Source organism: Bombus vosnesenskii, unplaced genomic scaffold (assembly GCF_011952255.1).
Source record: "Bombus vosnesenskii isolate JDL3184/JDL3185 unplaced genomic scaffold, Bvos_JDL3184-5_v1.1 scf7180000013270, whole genome shotgun sequence".
NCBI lineage: Eukaryota > Metazoa > Arthropoda > Insecta > Hymenoptera > Apidae > Bombus > Bombus vosnesenskii.
In genome coordinates, this window is record NW_022882928.1 from 2,670,515 (window position 1) to 2,694,584 (window position 24,070).

Here is a 24,070-nt window from a genome sequence, read left to right on the forward strand (position 1 = left end):
GCCCACATTTCTTCCTTCTCCCCCTTCGATGTTCTGCGTCTGACGTTCCTTTATTTTTACCTCGGCCGTTTATTCGTGGTTCCTCTTTCCTATCTCATTTCCTCCTCTGCATTTCAACGTCCGTCTACTCCGCTTCGCAGACGCGTCGCTCGGCAGGATATTTCGCGTTAATCGACTCAGGCTCTGGTAGATTCTACGGTCGGATCCTCGAAGTTTCCTACAGTAAATCGGTAAATGATAAATAGGACAGGATAGGAATCGTGCGTAAAGGCATTTCGAAGAAAATTCTAAAGAAATTTGTCGCGTTTGATAACTTCCGGGGTATATTACGTATTCAGAATCTCTTTAGCACCCCACTGCATCGTTCTAGCCCGCGTTTCTTAAGACTGGAAGACTGTCAAGATCCGAGATTCATAATGCAACTTCGATAGGGCTTCCAGAACCACACGAACCATGCCGGATTAAGAGATACTAGATTCTTTCTTAGGCTTTCGAAAACGTGCTAAATTTATCGAGAAATGCCCTCGAGGCACCCGAGACAGTTCCTAGATGTTCTCGTCGTTAGCGGCGAACCAGGGTACAGGTTTAGATACAGTACACGGAAGTATGGCGAACCTGCTACGAGAACCGTTTATTAGCTCGTCGCGTTTCTCGAGAAATCGCTGTGTACACGGTTTTAGGATACGATTCGGCGCGACTGAATCACCGCGTTGTACCGGCGGGCAAACGAAGGAAAAAACGCGGTTATAGGACACGTAACAACGTTTTCTGAACAACGTTAAAACGATGGGACTTGGACGTAAACGAGGAGGGTTTGTAGAGCGCGAAGAAGTACGTTTGCCTACAGAGAGTTAAATACCACAAATAGGATACGTAACGAAACTATAGACAAAGATCACAGGATCGAACGAGCACCATCTGCTCCTGGTCGCTGTATCGGTATTTTCAAAGTAACTCGATGCTTCCCTCGAGACCAGTTCCCACGCTCCTGATGTCTCGTTAGGTTTCCAGCCAACTCTCCGCGCCTAAAAATCAAAAGCTGCTCCATTCTAACACGGACCCCTTTTGATTACTTTCAGGTGGACACAAGGAGTTCCATAGGCGGCACAGGGATCTCTGCGAGGACACGCTTCTACCAACCGTCGCAGCTGGCCCATCAACGGTCGCCGGTTGTTCCAGTCCAGGACCAGGCTGTCCGGTATTAAGTCTATCCGGACCACCGACTCCCCAACCGGCGGATATCGATAGTCATCCAGCCTCCAGGGTTCTCCCGTTCCTCTACCTTGGAAATGGCCGAGATGCAGCCGATTTACAGCTCCTTCGCGCGTTAGGCGCCACCAGGGTGCTCAATGTCACTTCACAGCTACCTGGATATCACGAGGAGAGGGGTATCACGTACAGACAAATCCCTGCCTCGGATTCTGGCCATCAGAACCTTAAACAGTACTTCGAGGAGGCGTTCGACTTCATCGGTGAGTGTCCACTCTCGATACGATAGGGTCTACGGAGGAAACAGCTGGAATTTACCTACCGTCGATAATAGCGGCGCACTGGATCTTAGATAACAGCGATGGAACGGGTGTACGAACGAACAGATTCTAGATAATTCTGAGAACGTTTCTCGTTTGATCGAGTCCTATTGCTTTCTAATGGCTCGGGGATGCCTATTAGAGGAAACGTTCCGTGCGGACTCCTCGAGTAACGGTGTACCCCGCCTCCATGGAATCAACATTCTTGGAGCACTCACGAACCGTGGTGACGAGTATTGCTGCTCGTAGTAAGTCGGTTTACCAACAACGATGGTACGACGATCTTTTGAAAATCTGCGAGTTGCTGGAACGTTCCCCTTACATTCACGATATATGGATGGAAAAAAGTTTGTTGATTCAGCTACGCGATCAATGAAACGAGCCTCTATTCATTAAACCGGAGCACCATTCGTATAGGTGACGCACAAGTAGTTTGCAACCGCGTGTTGACATTGGACGAATGAACGTGGCAGCTCCATTGACGCTCTCGAACCTGTTGCGTGTGATTCAACGAAAATACGAGGATCACCGGTTAGGGTAAATTGGTCTAATTGCATCGGCGATGCGATATGTCGGCTCGTTGGAACGCAGCATTCGAGGAAGCTGCGTTTAATTCACCGTGAGAGTCGAACAGAGCGACGACGAGCAGGGCGTTCACAAAGAGGAGATGTCGGACTCTGTCGATGACTAATTCTTTCGGCTGACTGGGTGTGTCCTCGGGCAATGATCGTCGTTACCATTTGTATCTGCGCCAATCCAGTCTAGATCTATCGGTAGGAGTAGCTTCGAAAGATACAGTAATTTGAAAGAGACGATAGTACGTATTCTTCGTTGTTCAAGCAGGTCGTGAGACTACAGGGCATAGAGCAAATACGTTTAAAACAGAGATATAGAAATCGATGGTTCAGATGACAAAAAGTTGAACGATAGAGCGACCTTCTTGGACCGTGACAGACGAGGAGAAGAACCTTCTACCGGTCCGGATTTTATTTCCCCTTATGGCCGATGTGAACCAAGGGCTGTGATCCTTTGTGAACGGCCACCAGTTAAACTTTCCATCTAACCTGGCCACGTATTTCGAATCGTAGAGCAAACCCCACCGAATTAAATATCGCATAACGCCGCTTGCCCTGCAGCCCCTACTCGAGCCAAAGAATAAATTAAGATTGTAGTCGCAATAACGTAGTTAGAACGTGCAAGAAGCCATAAAATTGAGCATTGTCCTGCTCGTTGCCTGCAATTACACGCTCTTACTACTTAAGCTTATTAATTATTCGCTGTATCGAAAATCCTAATTTAACTCGGATTTAACCTCATATTCGACGACATCGATGCCACCTCTGCTTCTCTGCAAAATTCTAATCGACGTTGGCTACCCATCGACGATTCGTTAACGCGTGACAAATTGCCAAACGTTGGAAACGAATCGAAATCGATTCGAGTAAGCGTTCGAATCAACGCAGCTTTGTTTGCCCTGCATCGTCGAAGAGGCGGCTTAACGGTCAACGCACCAAGGTGCCCTTCGTTTCACGCAACAGTCCCTACGGTGTTGGTCGGTTGGCCAGGTACAGCATTCCACCAGTTGCGCATTCGGTAGGACCCTCTTTGCGAGCCCTGTCGCGCTCGCGCTGACACACATACACGTACACGCGTACACAAACGCGCGCGCTCCTCATCACGTTCACGCGCATGGAGCAGAATGTGGTGCAATAAACACACGGGAGACGAAAGGCCGACACTGGGGCACCATGAAGGGGATTCACGGGTGTGCATTCGTTGGAGCGCTTGCACACGCGCGCGCACCAGTGACTCATGGTTTCATGAATGGAAGCCTTTCGTCTTCTAGTCTTCGCACACGGTGAATGGTCCACCGGAAACGGCTGGTTACACCCTGTTTCCGTTACACCAAACTGCGCCGTTCTGACGAGGGAAAAACGAGCGTGACACGATGACGTGCTCCGTTGGAAATGTTGCCTTCGTGGCTCGGACAGGCGTGTTCTCTGGCCTACGTGAATCTACGGAGACTTCAAGAACTTGCGTTCGTTACAGATGCTTTTTAATTAATTCAACGTCCAACGGTATGATTGGTTTTCTTCTCTTCGTCTCTTGCTCTTCGAAATTCATTTCATGATTTTTAAGCGCGCAGCATAGTAAATTCGGTTACGAATTGTAGCGGCGACGATGGCCGGTGTTGTCGCGCGGACCAATCGATTACAATCTGACTGTAGATCTTTTAAACAAGAAAAATTAACTACAAACAATCAAATAAGGTTACCGGTGTAACGAGAAGCATTAAAATTACAGTTTAAATTCGTCGCGTACGTTCAATTCCCTAACATTTGATCGCATAGGATTGCGCAGAAAACACGCACAATTTAGCCGTTCGCGGAACGCGATACCTCCGCCGTTAATTATAGCCGGGTCGTTTTAGGGGAGAAAGCAAATAGAGCGAAGGCAACAAGAACGCCGCATTTCCCGGAACCTGGTATCATTCTCGACATCGCGGCAGGTGTCGCGGCTTTTCGTCAGTATGTACACACGCGCCTTCTGTTACCAAAATACGGTTCCCTCTCCGTGTTCCAACTAATTTTCACCCCCCTTCTTTTTTACCTAAACTCCCTTCGACGACTTTAGCCCTTTTGTTTGTTCTTCCAGATCTGTACGTCCCCGAGATCTTCCACTTTTCGGTCTCCTCCCCTCTTCCTCCTTTCTTCCGGACTCTCGTTTTTCTCCCTTTATCTGTAACTCTCCCTTCTCGCAATCCCCCACTTTGCCACACCGATTTTCTGCCGCTTTCTCCGTCTCTGTCCGGCCATTCGTCAGCCGTGACTCATAGCAGATGCCAGCCGCGAGTCTACGGTCTACACGCTGCAGGCGCACACGAGCGCACATCCGTAACGTTTAGGGGCCGATGCACCCCCGTGTCTCCACTAACGCTTGCCTAAACTACTTCTGTTACGCCACCCTCCATGCGTATCCAGATAAGATTAGTCGCGCTGCTTATCGCCGTTTAGAGGTCTGGATTAGCGATTAATCGCGGCCTCGGGGAACGTTTTTCGGCTGTTTCTCAAAACGACACCTACTTGCTGATATATCTTGTCGCCTGTCTCCGGTAATTTGTTCCAACGATAGGTGGAATTTTAGTTTTCTCATCTACGAATTGTTGATTTGGCCACGAGAACGATCGTGGCAATTCTGCACAGAATCTGTTTCATTCGTTTCACGAACACTCCATTCGGATAGAATATCGGTACTAACAGTTAGCCCCATTCGTGTCACGAACCCGTTAGCTCGGGACGATGATATTTGGAACGCAATAATTCTCAACGATCGTTTACTTCATATTCTACTTGCTTGCTATTTGGCTAGAATCGATCTGATTGCATTTTGCGTAGCCTTTTAACTTTGATCGAGTTTCTATGTGTAAAATGTTTGTCCGGTAAATGGAAATGTGTGAAGAATTCTTCGAAAAGGAAAAAGATTAAATGCCACGAGACCGTTCTTCCGTACAGATGTCGCGAAATCCTCGTGCTTGCGCACGTGCACTTGTGGCAACTCTCACGCTCTCTCTTCTTCCCTCCAACCGATGGCAGCAACGTCGACTAGTACGTCACGTAAGATACGGGCGCGCGTCGCCATGACTCATTGGCGATACGATAGCGTTGCCCGCATTACGTAACCGAATCGCCTGTTTGGGTTACACGGCTGGTTTTGTTCGGATGTTTTACAACGATGCGATCCCCGAGTCGTTCGACGCGGTCTCCGATGGACCATTGCTCTCCGCTCGTAAACTGTCTCCTAGAAATTCCGAATGACGTAAACTGACTCTCGTCGGTGACCGTCGGATTCTGGGTTTCTCTTTCTCGAAACAAGTAGGGTCAGAGTAGAATCGATCTATTGTCGTTGAACGTCGCCGCTCCATCTTTCGTCGAATCGTTTCACTAGTTCTATAAGTTTGTTGATTTAGCAAAAGCAGAGAGCAAGACTAACTAGCAGAGAATCTTAACAGTTGTCCAACATCTAAATGTCGTTCGTTACGTACGAAAAGAAATAAAATTGCTGACACATAGCGTGTTTCACGATTTACGAAGGCACGTGAAAAGTAACTCGAGAGCATTTTCGTCGAGACGACGCTGTACGTTCGAAACGCGCTGCAACAACGTAGCAGCCAATTCGAATTACATTTTAATACTTCCTTATCCGATCTAATTATTACGAACGACCTTGCAACCCTGGAGAAACACTCGAGAGTAACCGTACCTTTATTTCTCCCTTACAGAGGAAGCCCGGAAAGCCGGAAGCAGCGTGTTAGTGCACTGTCAAGCGGGAGTGTCGCGCAGTGCTACGATCGCCATCGCGTACATAATGCGGCACAAGGGTTTGTCTATGGTGGAGGCGTACAAGCTTGTGAAGAATGCGCGACCTATCATTAGCCCTAATCTGAACTTTATGGGACAATTGTTGGAGCTCGAACAGGGTTTAAGGGCGTCCGGTGGGGTGGCTGCAGCCCCGGAAGAACCGAAGAGTTGTCACCAGTGTCGTTGGTCTCATCAACCGAACAGCGAAGAAGTTACTTCCGGTTGCAGCGTTTGAGCTGAGCGAACTCATCAAGCGAGAGCATCACCCGAGATTCTCTGGTGTAACGATCGGGTCCCAGCGGAGAAAGAAGAAAAAGAGCCCACGCGCGGATTGCGAGGCTGTCTTGACGTTTCGCACCCAAGGACGCGGTCGAAAGACACACTCTACACATATCGTACACGTATATCCGTTAAACGAACCGGAGTCATCGTTCTTCCTGTTTCACACACACGTGCGAAGAACTCGGATAGCATACCTTGCTACACGTGCCTTGGCGATCGGCCCTAGAAACGGGAAAGGCTGATTTACAGAGAGACACTTTATGTCTATTATCGAGTAACTTATTTACTGGAAAATGAAGTGGTTCTAAAACAGAAAGAGAGAGAGAGAGAGAGAGAAATAGAGAGAGAAAGAGAGAACGCGTTGTTGACTTTCGAATGGCGAAGGAAGATGCGAAACAAAAGTAAGAAGATCGGCGGCGTCGTGTACGCGTCGCCCTCCATTCTGAAACCGGAGGACCAACTTTGTGTACGTCTAATGAACGAGTTTCTTACCGTATACGTTTGTCAACGACGCGAGCTCGTCCGCGTTGCGAGTTATTTATGCGCGAAAGAAGAGGAAAGTATAGAGGGACGTTTCGTACGCGGTGTACTTACGCGACAGTGTTCCGTAGTTTTTATTGGTACAAAATATATACGTGGTAAGAAGCGCGTTCGTCGGAGGAAATCGTCGCGAATATTTTTTTGTTTCTTGCGTAGTCGATTGCAGTAGCGAGAGTATGTACATTTGATTTTAACACGATGATACACGATATTCCACTTTTCTTGGAAAGATCTACGCGTTTGTAATTTACGAAACCGATTTTATCTTTTTGTTTCTTTTTGTTTTTTTTTTTTTTTTTTAATGTGAAGTCTTCTCGTTTAATTTAATTGGCCGCGATCCTTCTGTTTTCGGGTGTGTTGCGTTCAATTCTATCGAAGAAGCATCGAGCAATTGCGTCCGGGCTATCTTGCGGAATTATCTCTTTGCCATGGAGAGACAGACGCGCGTGCGTAAACGAACAGTTAAAAAGGTGGGATGAATGTACGTCAATTGAGATCAATAATAACTATGTTTGCGTTTTTGCCTTTTGCCTATTTGTATCTCTGTATTCGTAATATTACTTTATTCGATAGCGAAGTGGTTTATATTTGATAAAATAATATATCGTTAACCGAAATTAGCTTAACCACGAGCTCCGTAGCATTTAAGGATCTGGTTGAGATCCAACCATCGTGATCTAGTCGTTTGTTGGGATGTAACTGATGATAATTATGATAATGATGATGTTGATGATATGTAAGGTGCGAAAGAGAGAGAGCGAGAGAGAGGGAGAAAGTTCAAATATCCCCCGCCAACTAATTAAGATAATATAAGAACGACGTCGACAACTCGAGGGACAAACATGCGATTTTAAAAGCGTAATTAACATGCCACCACACGGATTTTTAGTTCGGATTCGACGAGTTTCAACCTTCCGGTTGAAGTTTTACGTAGTAACCAAAATTATTAGCATTTCTCGATTTCGTACGTAACAAGTAAATGTTAACGCACGACGACGTGCGGATCGAAGATACTTTAGACCGTTCTGCTCGCTGAACAAACATCGAATTCAAATAATATGCATCGCTCGAAAATTCCTCCGTTTTGCTCTTTCGTCAAGATTCGTCGAATTACTTGTTGCGCGACACGAACGTTTCCAAACGAATCGCTAATCTAAATAACGACAGAAGTTAAAAATGGATTAAACGGATGTTGTTGGCGGTGAAGCACGACGGTTCAAGCAATCGTATTTCATTTTAATCGGACAGGATCGTTGTATTCGAAGATTGTTTGATATCGATGTGCGTGCAGTCCCAGGCGAATTGTGCCGCACGAAGTGAAATTTCTCGACTAAGAACTTGGTCTGTGTTAGCGGTAAAAGTATTATGAGAAAGGAAAAGCGTATTTCCTCGCGTGGCACGCGTCGTTAGAGACGCGTGTATATCTTAACTTCTAATCGCTGCTGTCTGAAATCGCAAAACGGGCGATCCTCATTTCCTTCTTAAGAATCGGCGGAGCGAATATCGATCATTCGGCGTAATCACCGGGAAACTAAAACAATCGTGCGCGCAGTTCGCTTTAATCGTCGAAATACCTCGAGCAACGGCCTACATAGGACGTTGATTAAACGTAAAGAAATAAAATATACGAAACGTGTACAAAATAACTGTACGACACGACAATCGCCGCTGTTAAATCAAACCGAGCAGCTGTTCAAAAAAAAAAAAAAAAGTCGCTTAACCGATATGCCTTTCTACGTTAGAGAGACTCAAACTGTTGACAATAAAAGCTCGACAAGAGAAAAAGAGACCTGCTGTGCGTGAAACGTAAAATATATAGGTTCGCGTCATACATATATGTTCACGTTATATCGATATATTATATATGTATATGTGTGTGTGTATGTATAGCATAACGAGGCAGAGCAAGTTCCTTCAAATTCTCTCGAGGAAACGGTACATATCAAAGAAATGTCGCCTTGTATTCTTTCCTTTTTCTTTTCCTTTTTTTCCGTTTCTTGTAGATCGCGAAGAACGATGTCACATTCGAAGGGAACAATTTCTGTTCGCATCTCCTATAATAGTTGGGCGCCGTTAGGCTTCATGTAGAACTTGTAAAAAGCATTAGCGAATAATATTGTAAATATTCACCGAGCAAAGACACACGAGCGATCACGAAGGGATTCGCATAGAGAGAGAGAGAGAGAGAGACCGATCAACGTCATGTAATAAATAAAAAGAGAGTTATATTCGATAGAAAGAGAGAAGCAGAAAGCTACGGCCGTAGTACCTGTTGCGTCGTGAGAATGTACGATACATATGTAACGTTTACTAGGTTGTGGAAGAACTTTGACAATAAAATGTATGTCGATTTACGATAAATAGCTGTAGTTGTCGTGTGGTGATAAAATTAATGCTCGGTGTAATTTTGTACTGGAACTGGTAAAAGCAGAGAGTCGTAAGGTTGCTAGACGGCCTTGTCACATTACACCACTCTATCGCAATTAAGATAGCTTGGAAGATAGAACTATTAGTAGTAACTAATGTCAGGCGGTCGAACAAGTTCCTAACACCATCTTGCCGCTCATAATTTGGACTCTTGCTTATCCAGTTTTACTTTGCGCGAGAACCGAGCCCTTAACAATTACGATTTATCGTAGATCGATTTACCCTTTTATTGCTCGTGTCCTTCTACATCGGTATAAACATGTTAAGGTTCGCGTACACACATTTCTTGGGATGGTTTAGTAGATGCTGCACCGAGTTGACAATTTTTTTGCGGAAACATCGCCGTACGATCGGATACCTTTTTTGTTTTTCAATGTACAGTTATATAAATATAGCCTAAAGTAATTGTGGATACGCGAGGACAACTATTGTATCATATCAAAATTTAGTTATTTTATGAATAAAAGTATAAACCGCACGCTTTATCGAGATATTCTTCCAGTACATTAACAATGGAATAACAAAAGAATGGAAGAGCAGCAGGATTCTGATGGATATAATGGACAGATGTGATATAAAAGATACAGTTATTAAGAAAATGTTTATTTAGACAGAAAATATCGAATTTCGAATATAATAAAGTTTCCAAATTCTCGCGATGGAATCGGTTAATCTTCTTAGACCGAGTATTCTTCTCTACATGCATTTTCAAGAAGGAATCGAAATAATATTCCAATCGACTACCGAAACAAATTGAAAAATATGCACGATAAACTTAATAAGTAAACACGTTCTCTTCGTGTTGTTTTTTTCCTTGTTATTCGGCACGGCGTCTTGACAGAGAAAAATATGATTGTGCACACGATCAAGTGTGTAAATACAAATTCGATCTTATTACTTTCTCTCGATTCTGTTCGCTCACATGCACAATGTACTCGCATTCTCAGTCTCCTGCTTTCTAAATATTATATAGTTACGTTTCGCTGTAGGTATGTAAATATTAGATTGTAACGGTATAGCTAATAATAATAGCAATAGCAATAGCAATTTTAGGGGTCATACTGAACTTGTTTGCTGCTTCTTCGTTTTCTCATACCCCTGTTCGTTATGTTTCGTTCTGTTTCGTTCTATCGGTGGCTGGAAATGCGAAAAACCTATCGTTTCTTCGAATTAAATGCATAGGTAATCGATAAGGAATTGCCAGCTTTGTGCTGTTTTATTTACACGTTCTGCACAGATCGCGCCTAATTTTATAGAGGTTTGTATTACGCCCTTGTACTACCATTACGCCAATATAATTGCGCGACGAAGCAAACATTTTTCATAGGTAAAAAGTCTTACGTGGAGTAACTACGTTACCAATAGATCCATTCGAGTATAAAACAGACAACGTATAACTCAAGTTATAATAAATACTACGCAAAAACGATACTCTAAGAGTCTTAAGTATTTTCAGACATAAAATTTCCAATATTTACTTTGCACATTCTCTGCTTTAAAATCAATGACATAACAAATCGGAGCACCTTTTATTCCGTTGGGTTGTTACATCGCGAAAAAACATATTTGCTCGAACTTATCGTTCAAGATTAGATATCGATTCTATGCGAACGCGCAAAATAGCTTGTCTCTTTCCGCTACGAAAGAAAAATTCCCGTAAATGAAGCACTACCAGTGAAGCGGATAAATATAATTACTTGTTCGTACTCGACGATCTATTGCTTGCTGCAAGAATGATTATAGTTGATACTGCGATTTTATGTTTATACTGCGTAACTTACCCTGATTCTTTAACAGCGTAAATCAGTAACAGATAATCGTTTCTCTTTTTAAAATCGCTTCGCAATCTTCTCAGCTATTATTAACAAGTAAATTCACAATTACTTACAAACTATCGGCATATATGTATATGTATATGTGTTTATACATATATATATATAGCTTTTCTTAATTGGTGATCCGCAAGTTCTTGAGAATCGGCTATAGAATTGATAGATCGGACTGTTTCGCGAATAGGAGAGTTAATTACTCGCCAGGGCTGCCATAGCACGGATTAACGCGGCATTCTCTTCACGAAGCCGTTCCCTTTCTATGGTCATTTCGTGCTGCTGTTGAAGCAGCCGAGCTTCAAGGGTCATTATCTTGTGATCCCGATCCTCCAGGAGAGACAGCAACCTTCTATTTTCTTCTTGCGCTCGTTCTATCAACTGAAAGTTTTAAACAGAATATCGTACGAGTTTGTGAGTTGTTTCGTTTTAATTGTTAGATGAAATATTCCAATAAAAAAAAGAAAAAAATACTTCGTGTGGATTATCTCCTGTTGGCGTAGACAGTCTTGGTTGATTGACGGTGTTTACGGAAGCTTGTGGCTCGTGATTTCCATGATCTGACTGATTGACACTGTCAGACTGATTCAAGGAATCGAATTCCTCGTCATCTGCCTCCAAATCGGAGTGGCTAAAATTAAATGGGTAATTTTGATATATTAGTGAACGTACGTGGTTATACACGGTATTGGACTGTCTATGATATTATATTAGGCACGACCCTTAATATCGTAATGTTTGATGACAATTATATATATCGTTTACCCTATATTTGTACTGTTTTCGAGTTAATTAGTTGACGCTTTAGTGTAACATGAAATACGATTAGTATGAGATCAGTGAGACATTACGCGATTCTTATTATTTCTAGATCGTTGTAAAAAATGTGTACAAAGGACTTACGGTACTCGTTACAATACGCAGGCTCGTTTTTAAAAGAATCTACTAGCTCTACCGTACTTCGTACAGGTCGTGCCTAATTGTACATAGTCACGTACAGTAGCACTTACCAACTGTGCCTATTTATACATGACCTGTAGGAAGTACGGTAATGCCTAAAAAGCAGTAGCAGTTTATTACAAATGACTACTAAATTTCACTAAAGCACTATATATAGTTTACTACCGTAATAAGATATCTCAGTGTTTTATACCTTTTGTTTCGCCTTTGAGTAAACATTTTTGCTGTCCGTTCCTGAAACATGCGTAGTTTGACATACATAGGTAGTCTCGTTTACATACGATCGACTTTTGACCGTGTTCGAAATAAATAACGAAATATCTTTCTTAAGAAGTGAAAATCACACGCACTTACTTCTATGAGTTCATGATCTAGGAACTCATTGTGGTGTGTGTTGTGTTTAGTTTCAAGACAAGTGCCACTAAGATCTTCTTCATCTTCTCCTGTACTACCTCCTGTACTCTGTAGAATTAAGTGGCTAACGAAATTACATTGCGGAGTATGAACGGGTTTGCACACAAAACTTTTACCAATATCCGTTAACGCTCGCGGCCAAACGCGATTAACGCTAGAAGAACGCGGTAAGCAGTTTCTAAGTGCAATACTACTTTGTCATACATTCCGTGTGTGTCTAGTATGATCTTCTAGAAAGATACATTCGCGCAAGACATTTCCCACAGAAATCGAGAACACCAAATATACGTTTGAAAAACAAATTCTTTTGCAGACGAACTAAAATATTCATCTCAGGTATCGATTCAAAATAATTGATCAAAGGATCCTTTGTAACGAATATAAGTAAAACAGCTCTAAATTTGTCATGCAAGATACAGAAATGATTAAAAGATTTTTATCAGATGAGTATAGGTGCAAGAGAAATCCTTATTTTAAAATCCGAGATATTGCCGCGAGAAGTCATTAAGATTTTGGGTCCTTAACGTGACTGGAAACAGTGACAAACCTCCGTTGATGGCAAATGTACTACTCCGGTACTTCGTCTCTTCTCTCGAAGCTTCCGTCGATCGCGTTGCTGCTTTCCCTTGTTTATGTGCGTTGGCCTGTGCAAACAGGATACGACACTAAAGACACTAGAACCAGATCCAGAAATTGTTAACAAACCGCGCAAACTCTATGCTAGATCTACATAGTCGTATTTAGAAGACACTTGTGCTTAGCGAAAACTTCTTCCCACGAATACCTTACTTAAACGACGATCCTTTTATTTACTCACCGGCCAGTCACTCGTTTGTCCTGTTTCCTCATTATTGGTTTATTCTGTTGATTCTCATGTTCAGGTGGAAGCACACTGTTTGAACTCGTGTCACACACACCTTGAGATTCTTCTACATTCTGTGCACCCTCTACGAACAAAGGCAATTGAATATAAAGCATCGTAGAGCACAAAGTAACAAAACAATGAACATATATCGTTACTTTGAAAGTTTATGGAAGATGAGTCTCCTGCCCTGGGTGGAACGACCCGTGCCCTTGCAGTTCTGATCCTAGACCTCCTGGATGTTAGCTCGAAGTCATTGTCAAAATCCTCCTGGCTGACGGAGCTGGACGCCATGCCGGTTATATCGCTGGGAAATAAAGTAGCAGAATTGAACTTGACTTGATGATGATAGGCGATTATAAAAAACTGCGCAAAAAGAATTAAAAAAGGGCTCTTACAAAAAATACCTGGACATTTGAACAAAAGAGTAGGTGATGATGTGCGATACCTATGTTGGACCAGCACGATATTTGGAGGCCAAAAAGCGAGTGCTTGATTAAGTTTGTCTAAGGGAAAGTCACAAGGCATGAACCGCTATTAACTACGAGCAAGTGCGTGCGCAATAAGATGATAACACAACTTCAATAGGAAACAAAGAGCAATTCTTAAGGTATTAGTCACCTGTCGAGGTGAGTAGTCTTCACCTAGTTCCACTGCCAATGTCGTGACTCACTACCAACCTATGTGCAATTGACAGCTGTCAACCATTGAAACATCTATAAACACGTATGGCCTGTACGATTACATAGTTCAAAGATAGATAGGCATATCGATCGTTCATACACCTTTGCTAAAGCACAATCTCCAATGCGTAAATTCAATGTCACTAGGGCAATGATCGCTACAACGTGAAATGTCACTAGATAGGTAAATAACTTGGAAAATCACTAAACGCGATATAGTGACAGAAGCGTACAAAGTTACTAGTTAGAAAAGATAAGGAAAGAAAAATAAATATGTTCAAAAACTTTGCTCAACTATACATAAAAAAGTTTACCGTTTAAGAATATTTCAAGGATTTAAAACAAGAAACACGTTGCACTATATTTTATTGTATCGAAAGTTTTAGTCTGTAGTTGGTATTTAAAAATTAATAGATTTACATCTTTCAGAAACCAAGAACAGATAATAATAGACATATTTTATCTGATAGAGAATTTAAGTTTTCAAAAAAAAAAAAAAAGAAAGGAATGATTCGGAAAATGATTTATGCAAGAAAGATAGTAAACACTGAATAGGTGTATGTCGTTTATTTATTGAATCGATCTGATCGCAGATATAGTTTCTTCATTCATTATATTTCATCTTCCATAAGTTAATTACAAGTACTCATCGTCGTCTATAATCTAAAAGGGTATAGGGGGTAAAGTTATAGGTAATTTTTTTCACAGTATTGACTCTATTACATATGCTAACCAGATGGCTAAAGTGTTTGTATCTACAAATATATCTTATATTTCTTTCCTATATACATATATACATATATACACATATGTATAGAATCTGTATATGTGCATATCTATATATACATATATTCATTTTATAATGCACCATCTCGCACTCTCTTTCCCTCTTCCATATCCTCTCTTTCCTTTGTCATTTGCTCTTCAACGGCTAACGTGTAACTTCCGCTTCGTGTATCGGAAGCACGCAGTTCCTCTCTTACGCTTTTATACATCTTTTTCTTCTTTTTCTCTTTTTCTTAATGTTTGTTTTTTTTCGCTTCTTGTAACTCGAACTCTAAATTTGTGTATGTATGTGTATACGCATGTGTGTGTATGTTGTGTATGTGAGGAGAAAAAACTAAGTGGTGTCGCCACGAGCGAGAGTAGACTTTGGTTTCTTTTTTTCTTTAAGAGGGCTAGATTCGGTGTATTTTTTTTCTTTTTTCCCCTTTTTTTTAAACGAGATATTAAGATTTAAAAGTATATACGTATGTATATAGTATCTGACGCTTGATTTGACACATATGATTGAGGTCTCGAGCAAGTTTCTCTGCTGCTTAGCTCGCATCTCACAGCCTAGAGGTGATTTAAACCAGACGCGGGGCCCGTTCACAACGAACCGCATCGCTACAACGACACACGATAAATCTCCGACAAATGCCAAGCTCGCAGGTTTATATATATATCCATATACTTCTTTTCCATATATATAATATATATATTCTTCCTTCCTTAATATTTTCTTTCTCTTCTTATGCTTACGTAACGTGTACATATGTATGTCCGTGTCCATATGGTCAATTGTGCATTTTCCAGTAAATACAACATAGTAAAATATTAAAGCGACAGCAGAATACGCTGCAATACTGTTTGATCTATGAAAAAGATGTTTCTCTTCTCTCTTGTTTTCTTTCTATTTCTATTTGAACCATGTCTCTTAGATCCATACCAATCACTTTTTCATTTTTCGCTTTCTCTTTCTCCTGAAGTCTACCCCTATTTATATACAACACGTTTACCGTTTATCTCCCTTTTTCTCTCTTATAATTCTTCTCCTCTTTCACTGTTATTATCTTTCTTTGACTTCCATTCTCTACTCTCGCGATAAACTTTTCTCATAGTCAACACGTCTCGTATAAACTATGCGGTGCCGATGCCTATCAGATAGGCAAGTACACATAAAATATATGGTAATCGACAAGTGAGTAACGTATTAAAATTAGAAAGTACATGTCACAACATTGTGGACGATACATAGAGACAGAGGGAGCGTCTCACGAACCTTCGCCGTCTTTTCTCGTCCATCGGCTATGGACTATCCATTTTTTCTTTCTTTTCTTCATCGCAATTGGAAACAGTCCTATTGGTTCTTGGAACTGCTTCTTCTTTTCTTTCTCACTTGATTCAACGCATGTTGACGATGAGGTAGATAAAGAAACGTATTTCATTTTTATACGTGACGCTCTCGTACAATTAACGTATCTAATTTGGTTCTCTAAATCTTTTACATATTAGATATAGGCCTGGTAATTTCGCTTGTTCCATTTTTTTCTTAAATCTTTATGTTTCTTTCGACGACTTTATATTTGAGTCTGTATACAAAATGTTTCAAAAACTAGTTCAGGCTTAAGAATGGACAATAAAAAAATCTCGGTCATTTCGGTCCCATTCTAACAATAAATTCATTTGCTGGTAAATACGATTTTATGGATTATCAGATCGATGCAGTAGGCTGCAACAGTCAACCAATAAGATTACATATGTCGTTCATATTAATGAAATAAAAACTCGTAGGACGCTATCATATTCCTCATTATCCGATTACATGAATACGAAAATCCTCGATTCATTCTTTAAAATACTTGTACAGCGTCAAACGTAACGAACGAAGAAAAGAACAGTATAACTTCCATGCATTGTGTCCTAGCCGACTGTAAGTGATTATGAAGGTTCGTCGAGTGCTCGACTCTCTTGTTTCGATAAACATCATCCGGAACCGCGATTTGTCTGCGGCTTTCAATTAAGTAGACATAGTGTGTATTGACGAGCATAGTAAAAGTTGCACGCTCGAACGTGATTACTCCACTCTTTTTTTAAAAGATTTTTGTTCGTCAACTTTTTCTTTCTCTTATTTTGTAGATAAACTATACGTCATGTACATATAAGTATATTTATATTCATGTGTACATATATATATATATATGTATATATATACATATACATAGATAGTGCCTATCTAAAAATGAGATACGGCAGAATTTCGCGCCGCGTATGAAATGTGACATGCACACGACACTTAAATGCGACAGATTACAACGCTACACGCTATCCTTTGATGAAAGTCGGTTAAAGATCCTCGCGAAAAATGTGACTCGTTTATTTTTGGCATTCACCGTTCGTTCATTCTGTGACTCTATGCAGGCGATACCGTGAACGCGTTCTTCTTTTTAAGGTTATCACCGTGATGGTTACACGCGTAAGACGCGCACGCACGAATGCACTCCCTTTACATACTTACATAGACGTACTAGAGCCGTGAATCGAACCGGTAGGCCTTGGACAGTGTAAACGCGAACCTAGACGAAGATTTCAACGCGCAAGAGGTTGAGAAGTACAATGGAAAGAACGAATTTCAGTCCTGTAGGTAGGAGATGCGTGAATACTCGCCGTGTTTCCTCCGTTTGTCGTTCGCGGCGCTAGTTGGAAGTAAACGCTACGGTTTGAACTTTTATGGGGACGCAATGTCGAGGTGCCGAACAGTTTTCAGATTTAGTATAGTGAAATATATACATATATATACATATATATACATACATATATATGTATAGATATGTATTATATATAAAACGATGAATGAAAAGAGAAATTTTTTCTTCACATTGATGCTCACATTGTGCGTCCTTGTGCTAGCAATTTATTGCTAACGTTTTAGGTTTACCGATGCATTTAATAGATTCGTTTTATCATTTAAAGTTTGGATTCTAGTGCTATAGATCAATCACTGATGTTACATCGATCATCTATGATAGATTAGTATGTCTTAAGACTTTCGCGGAATATTTTTTTTTTCTTTGTAGTACATTAAGAAACTTCAACTCTATGGATAGTACTACTATTGCTAATTCCTCGTGTTAATATCGATACGAAGAATGCGAATTAATAACTCGAAAAAGATTTCGCGATATATATATATATATATTATATATAGATATATATAATGTATATATATGTATATATATACTTTCCTTAGGACATTTAGCGTTAGAATTCTTTAATCGTAAGTAGATCTATGTTTCATAGCGATGTAGTGATACGGATTCGTAATTTTAAGTAAACTGTGAATTCGTATTGCTATTAGAATCCTGACGTCGTATCGATGTTAAGTGATATAAATTAGTAATTTCAAGAATACCTTAGCACTATATTTTGTTTCTAACACACCGAAAGTCTGAACTTCTTTTTCTGCATCGATCTCGTTACCATTGATACTTGTACACAATCTTAAATAACAGTTTGGAGAATATTCTTTTCTTTTTTTCTGGCAGTGACGTACTTTTCTTTATACGTCAAAAATTTGTTACTATTTCTTTGACAATAGTGTGGTTAATTTCAATAATATTTATTTCATTAATTAAGATATGGATTTGCCACATTCTCTTTGTCACATTTTCAGATACATTTTCAGTTCTGCGTCCGCATAAAATCGTTCAACGCTGGCAACGTTCGTCCTAACTTTCGCCACGTAGGCGCAAAACGCGCGCGGATATTCGCGCAAACGCAGGCGCCACTGCTCGTCGGCGTACTTCACCGCGCTATCCTAGGCTACCCTAAGTTCATCTATAAGCAGTAGAATTATACATATCTATTATACTCTCTATAACGACAATGCGTGTAGAAAAATGAGCCTCTCGCGTCTTTGGTTAAACGCGAAGCATTTAGAAAGTATTCTGGCAGTGGTTTTCGTAGATGCTTCGATCTTAGCCTCGGACCAAAAATTTTGATTTCAGTTTCAAATGGGAATATAATCGTCGGAGTCGTATCGTAGTGAATTATACTTTTGTTTCTTTATTCTCGAGACGTATCTGTCTCTTCTTTGATTCGACCTTCCGTATTTCCCTTTCGATTTCCTTGGTTTCCGTCGATTGAAGATCGAAACGTTGTCTTAGCGACGTAAAAATACGCTCCGCTTTGTTTTTCCATCTTTCCTCTCTGAAACACTGTTTTGAGAATCCGATTGTATAATGACAAGGTCGAAGTATGCTCTGTGTGCAGCCCTCTGTGCTAACTGTCTGTTGGGTGGTCGCACGTGTAACACGTGTGACACGGATAAAAACCACTTTTTGTATTTTAAAGTCTCTAGCCTCATCGAGAAAAGGGACGAGTGTAAAATAAGATAGATCCTACGTTTCCTAGTTTACGCGTGAAATTCATTCGAAGGAATTTATCTTATCCTTTGGCATGTCACTTTTGGCCTTCTCGTCGAGGGTCAGTTTCTTTTCTATTCTTTACCGTATAACAACTAACGTTCTCGAAGCGGGTACGTTGGTGCCCGGTTTGGTATCCGCGGAAACAGCGTCGTTGATCTGTATCCAGTACTTTTCATCCGATTAGCCGGGCTATTACTGTGTGTGTGTGTGTATGAATGTGTGTTCACAACGCGCAACGCAAGTGACTGCTCAGACAATGGCACAAGAGCAACGTGTTCCGTAGGGTGAAGTCGTTTAGGTCTTTCAGAATTAAACTAGATTTCCGCTGTCGCGAGGCGATTACTTCGATTGCAGCCGGTCTAGTTCACGAGTAGATGGTGATAACCTCTCGTCCGCCACCACGCACCATCAGCACCCTCTCCAGACCTTCGGTAAGAACCTCTAGGAATTCCATGTCTATGGTGCGTTCATTAAGGAAATTAAAAGAAAGAAAGAAAGAGCAGGAACAACAGAGAGGCAAGAAGCATCTGTTATTCAAGTGTCAAATATAGAAAGGATACAGTTTGATTCACGTTCCACTGAGGTGTCCCTTGGTGGTCCAGGAAGATTCAGGATGACTAACTGAGCGTTTTTGCTCTTCTTTACGATCACCTCGTTCAGTTTGATGGAAGTGTGCATACGTCTTACGTTGCCCTCGTCCCTGAAGTCATCATCAACCATTTTTTCAACAGAGAATCTCTATTGGATTTAACGAGTCGTTATATCGTGATTACTCACGGTGTAATTGCAGGTTTCTTAGACTCCGGGCTATCAGTTTTCTTCTCCTCGTTTTCTTTTGCTTCTTTCTCCGTGTTTTCCGTGTTATCCTTGTTCTCCTGTTTCGGCGATCCACCAATTAATTTCGCTTCCTCCTCGTTGACCTCCTTGGCTTCCTCTCCGGTTTCGTTAACTTCTCCTGGCTCTCCCTCTTTACTCGCCTCCGTCTCTTGCACCAGTTTCTCCTGCGCCTCGTCCACCGCGTTTGGATTTTGGCTTCCAGGCTCCTGGAATCTCACCTTGGTGGCAATCTTCACGTCAACATTGTGGTGATGGTCCACGATCGCCTGTACCTGTATCACGTTGATCAAGTATCAACGAATCTGCGACCAACTACCATGTCCCGAGTAGCAGGAGACAGTCAAAGTGTGTCGGAAAAGACGACTAACTCTAGCATCAAAGCACTCTATAATGATCTGACTAAATGAACGATCGCTAAATGGAAGCATTCTGGGCTATGAACGTGCCAATCAAAAGCTGAAACATTTGGAGGTTCTCAGGAGGCCCGGAGACGGTTGTAAAACGTAGTCATGAGAAGCAAGAAAGCAAACTGGTGGAGGGATCCATTGCAGCAGTATTCCAAATCAAAACGTTGCGAGTCAGAGAAAAAGAGATAGACAGGCAGATATAATATTATAATTCGATCGATTAACCGGCGAGGAATCGTGTATATTCTGGAGCGCCGATTCCTACGTCACCTCCAAGAGTTCATTTTCTCGATATGGAAGTGAGTTAATTCGAGTCGAACGTTATATTATCGCTTTTGTATGTATGGCGTATGTACATGTGTAAGTTGGTCAATGCGAATGAAATCGATCAAAAGTGAAATGTGATTTTCTTTTTTGTTACGAAAGTTGGAAACGAGGATTCGTGGATGACACTCGTGTGTGTCTTGGTCATAGTAGACACAAATATAAAGGGGATAAACAGACGAAGGAACTCCGGGAATTTTCTGACAAACCAGAGGTAAATTTTCTTCAGCGGGTACCTCGTTGAAGTCCACCAATGTCTGCACCTTATCCGTGACGAGCACGCAACAAACAGACACATACCGATCAGTAATCGTAATATATATATACACATATAGGCAGATCTTATACTACATATACACATTGCATTTTTTTTTTTTTTTTTTTGCTTATGGTTGTTCATCGGTTTCGCGATCTCGTCACTTACCACTCCTAGGGACTCCTTCTTGTTCAGCCGCAACTCCCGCAGCATCTGGTTCCTCTGCTCCATCATCAAGGTTCGCTCGTACGTGTACGCGGATATGTCGGAATCCATCTATGAATATTACCATTAAATGAATAATAAAAACAATTAAACGCGCATAATGAATTAGAGTCGCCATATTCGTTTCCGCATTTGGTTCTTTCGAATGATGGACTTAGACAACTTTGTTCCATCGAACTCTCTATCGACTATTAATCAAAAGAGTATTAAGAAGGGTTAAGATACACAACTCACCATCTCAACGATCTCCACCTCAGCTTCGATCCTCAAATCGTATAGGAACTTCTTCAAGTCTTTCTTCATCTGGATTGAATTATCCTCCATCTGTGCTACGGTGAAAATCCTCATTTTGCAATTCTTCCATGTGCGATGTTGCTTCAGCAGGAACGGTAACAACATCAAGAGACCACCATCGTGAACGATCCACCAGACATCGATATTTCCCACCACTTTCTCCGTCGAGTCAGGGAAGAAGTTAATTCCTTTAGGCACCAAAAGAGCCATCCTGGCTGCCGCGACTGCTCTGACGGTCTGCAAGAATCCCCTCCAATTCCTTTCCTCCTGCGACTGCTTCCAGCGATAGGGCCAGCCAAGGATCACGGTATTAGGCTTCATTCCACCCAATCCAGTCGTTTGGATCAAAGAACTAAGTCCATCGACAACGTCCCTGACAACCAATACGTCCACGAATCCTTTCACCTTCTCCTCTCCCATCGTTTTGCGCAGATTCACCTTTGCAGCCAGAATCCTACCAGTGTTTTGAATGTAATCTCCGCCAATGCAGCTGACGCAGATCGTGAGACCTTTACCAGCCTTCAGCTGACTGGCAAACGCGAATAACTTGCGATACTTGGGCACCAGATCGTCCGTCAGTTTGGCCAAGATGAGAATCTGTGGCCGCCAGTTCTTCGTATGAGGTGGTCCTTCTTCTAATCTTAAAAGAGAATAACGAGCGGCGGATAGAGCCAGACCACGGATTCCGTCACCCCATTCTTTTTCAGCGCCGCAGTATTCGATATATTTGTAAATGCACCCAGCCATTCCCATGGCCAATAAAGCATAGTACCAGCTGGTCATGAACATGATGGCGATACAGAGGGACAGACCGAGGAATGAAAGACTCCAGTGGTAGTATTTAAATCTTGGTCTCCAATTTGGTGTTCTGAGAAGAGTCTGTAGAGCGCAGGCCAGGTTCACGAAGCCGTAACACATCAGGAAGAACATGGATAGCAAGGGAGCCAAGTAGTCGACGTTGCCAAGGAGAATGCCACATTGACAGATGATGATCGTCAATAGCAGAGCTCTCGTAGGTTCTCCGCGACTCGAGCTGGTGGCGAAGGGAGTCAAGAAAGGAATGATACTATCCTTGGCGATGGCTTGAAGCAATCGCGGAGCGCCTGTTAAAGATTGGAGACCAGCACCGAGGGTGGATAAGAAGGAGCCGATCAAGATGACCCACTGATTGGGCCAGGCCATGTTCGCTACCACCAGTTTGCCACCGATACTTTGTCCAAACTTGTCTCGAAGTAGAAGGTTATCTACCGTACCGGCAAAGAGCAAGACACTGGACAGGTACACTGTCGAGGTTGTCAAAATGGCGCAAATAGTGCCGATGGGAATAGATTTCTGAGCGTCTGCGAGGTCACCCGATCTATTGGAACCAGCCATGATTCCTGTGAACAACATATAACAGTAACTAAACGCTTTAGTCACGTTGGTGTTCAATCTTCGATGTTGCAAGATTCCTAGAAACGATAGGAAACTTCGTTACAACTTGCCTGTGACCGAAGGGAAGAAGATACCGATGAGAATGGTGAAGGTAGTGGTAAGATCGACCTGGATCTGGTTATACGAAGACGTAGCCATTTGGTCCATGTCCTTGGGATCTTTTCCATAGGCAATCAATTGGCCTTCGTCTTGGAAACTGTTCCATATGTTCTCTAAACGCCATAAAACCAATATGCTTAATATAATCCACCATTTGCAGGTCACTGAAAGATCATGTTCGAAGGTGCCTACCTAAAAATACACCACTGGCCAACCCGCGAATCCCATTCACGATAGTCACATTATTTTCCACGTAGTAAGGATCACACTTGGTAGTGCTGTTTCCACAGTAAATTTGATGAAGAACTCCGCTGACGTTTTTATTGCATTCGGTCAGTACATTGATATCCTTTAACAACCTCTTGCCAAGAATACACATCCTGGAATGCAGACAAGAACGTTGGTGAAGTTGTTTGGAAGGGAATTTGGTGCAACGAGGATTAATTGTATGTCTATGTACTTGAGGGACTCGTTGCCGTAGATGTTGTAGAATAAGCCGACATAGACGGCCACGATGGAGAGGATAACGCAGGCTAGGGCGACCGTTGCGAACTTGTTGACGAACTTGACGCCGATGAACACGATGGTGCCCATTACCATAAGTAGACACGTCCCGTATACTCGGAAGTTATTATACATGATGCTTGGGTCTTTGGTGAAGTCACCGAATATACTGAGCGACGGCGCCATGTAAGTCTACGACAGACGAAGCGTTTACTTTCAGTTGGTAGAGAGATTTTTGATTAAAGTGTATGAGAAAGCGATAAGATGAAACGGGATCCTATTTTGTGGTTGCTAGAGGGAAGTTTTAATCCTTTGCATTTCGATAAGTTCCTAACACGATCAATTAACACTCTTTCGTGTTGAGAGTTTCTGAATCCCAAAGGGAAGAATTATAAATTTACCAAGACAATTTCAACAGCACCGATAATGTACATGGCAGCAGCTAAGGTGGTACCCGTGTAGAAGAGCATTCCCACAGCACCACCAAATTCTGGTCCTAAACTTCTGGATATCATGAAGTAGGATCCTCCAGCTGGTACCACACCATTGGTCGCGATGGCACTCATGCTGATGGCGGTCAGCATTGTCTACGTGGACAGAGAAATATAAACATCGTATAT

The 24,070-nt window shown here is 41.9% G+C and overlaps 3 protein-coding genes across 17 annotated transcripts in view; 1 reads left to right on the forward strand and 2 right to left on the reverse strand.

Annotated features, from left to right (window-relative positions):
* Positions 1–9,621, forward strand: part of LOC117230975 (dual specificity protein phosphatase 10) — a 59,957-nt gene extending 50,336 nt beyond the window's left edge. For 2 of the 4 annotated variants that reach the window (XM_033488971.1, XM_033488972.1), the window contains 2 exons: positions 1,080–1,472; positions 5,809–9,621. In XM_033488971.1, coding sequence (XP_033344862.1) covers positions 1,080–1,472; positions 5,809–6,122 — 707 coding nt within the window. In that variant the 3' untranslated portion in view covers positions 6,123–9,621. The remainder of the gene's footprint in view (positions 1–1,079; positions 1,473–5,808) is intronic. The other 2 variants (XM_033488974.1, XM_033488973.1) reach the window with 1 other exon arrangement.
* Positions 9,622–9,718: 97 nt separating this feature from the next.
* LOC117230976 (PRKC apoptosis WT1 regulator protein-like) lies at positions 9,719–14,002 on the reverse strand. 6 transcript variants are annotated; one of them, XM_033488979.1, is made up of 10 exons: positions 13,984–14,002; positions 13,820–13,914; positions 13,357–13,505; positions 13,154–13,283; positions 12,884–12,980; positions 12,277–12,384; positions 12,116–12,156; positions 11,973–12,017; positions 11,437–11,593; positions 9,719–11,343 (listed from the first exon to the last, which is right to left on the reverse strand). In XM_033488979.1, the coding sequence occupies exons 3-10, from the start codon at positions 13,490–13,492 to the stop codon at positions 11,158–11,160; spliced, it is 900 nt and encodes a 299-aa protein (XP_033344870.1). In that variant the 5' UTR covers positions 13,493–13,505; positions 13,820–13,914; positions 13,984–14,002; the 3' UTR covers positions 9,719–11,157. The 6 variants fall into 6 exon arrangements, with proteins under 6 accessions (XP_033344870.1, XP_033344871.1, XP_033344869.1 ...); XM_033488980.1 differs by lacking the exon at positions 13,984–14,002 and adding an exon at positions 13,647–13,704 and having other exon boundaries at positions 13,820–13,974; XM_033488978.1 differs by lacking the exon at positions 13,984–14,002 and adding an exon at positions 13,606–13,704 and having other exon boundaries at positions 13,820–13,974.
* Positions 14,003–17,702: 3,700 nt separating this feature from the next.
* LOC117230974 (solute carrier family 12 member 4) overlaps positions 17,703–24,070 on the reverse strand; it is a 97,504-nt gene continuing 91,136 nt past the window's right edge. For 5 of the 7 annotated variants that reach the window (XM_033488963.1, XM_033488970.1, XM_033488968.1 and 2 more), the window contains 10 exons: positions 23,852–24,037; positions 23,407–23,642; positions 23,139–23,326; positions 22,898–23,059; positions 21,354–22,792; positions 21,063–21,170; positions 20,848–20,901; positions 19,848–20,179; positions 19,631–19,770; positions 17,703–19,526 (listed from right to left, as the gene is read on the reverse strand). In XM_033488963.1, coding sequence (XP_033344854.1) covers positions 19,435–19,526; positions 19,631–19,770; positions 19,848–20,179; positions 20,848–20,901; positions 21,063–21,170; positions 21,354–22,792; positions 22,898–23,059; positions 23,139–23,326; positions 23,407–23,642; positions 23,852–24,037 — 2,937 coding nt within the window. In that variant the 3' untranslated portion in view covers positions 17,703–19,434. The remainder of the gene's footprint in view (positions 19,527–19,630; positions 19,771–19,847; positions 20,180–20,847; positions 20,902–21,062; positions 21,171–21,353; positions 22,793–22,897; positions 23,060–23,138; positions 23,327–23,406; positions 23,643–23,851; positions 24,038–24,070) is intronic. The other 2 variants (XM_033488964.1, XM_033488965.1) reach the window with 2 other exon arrangements.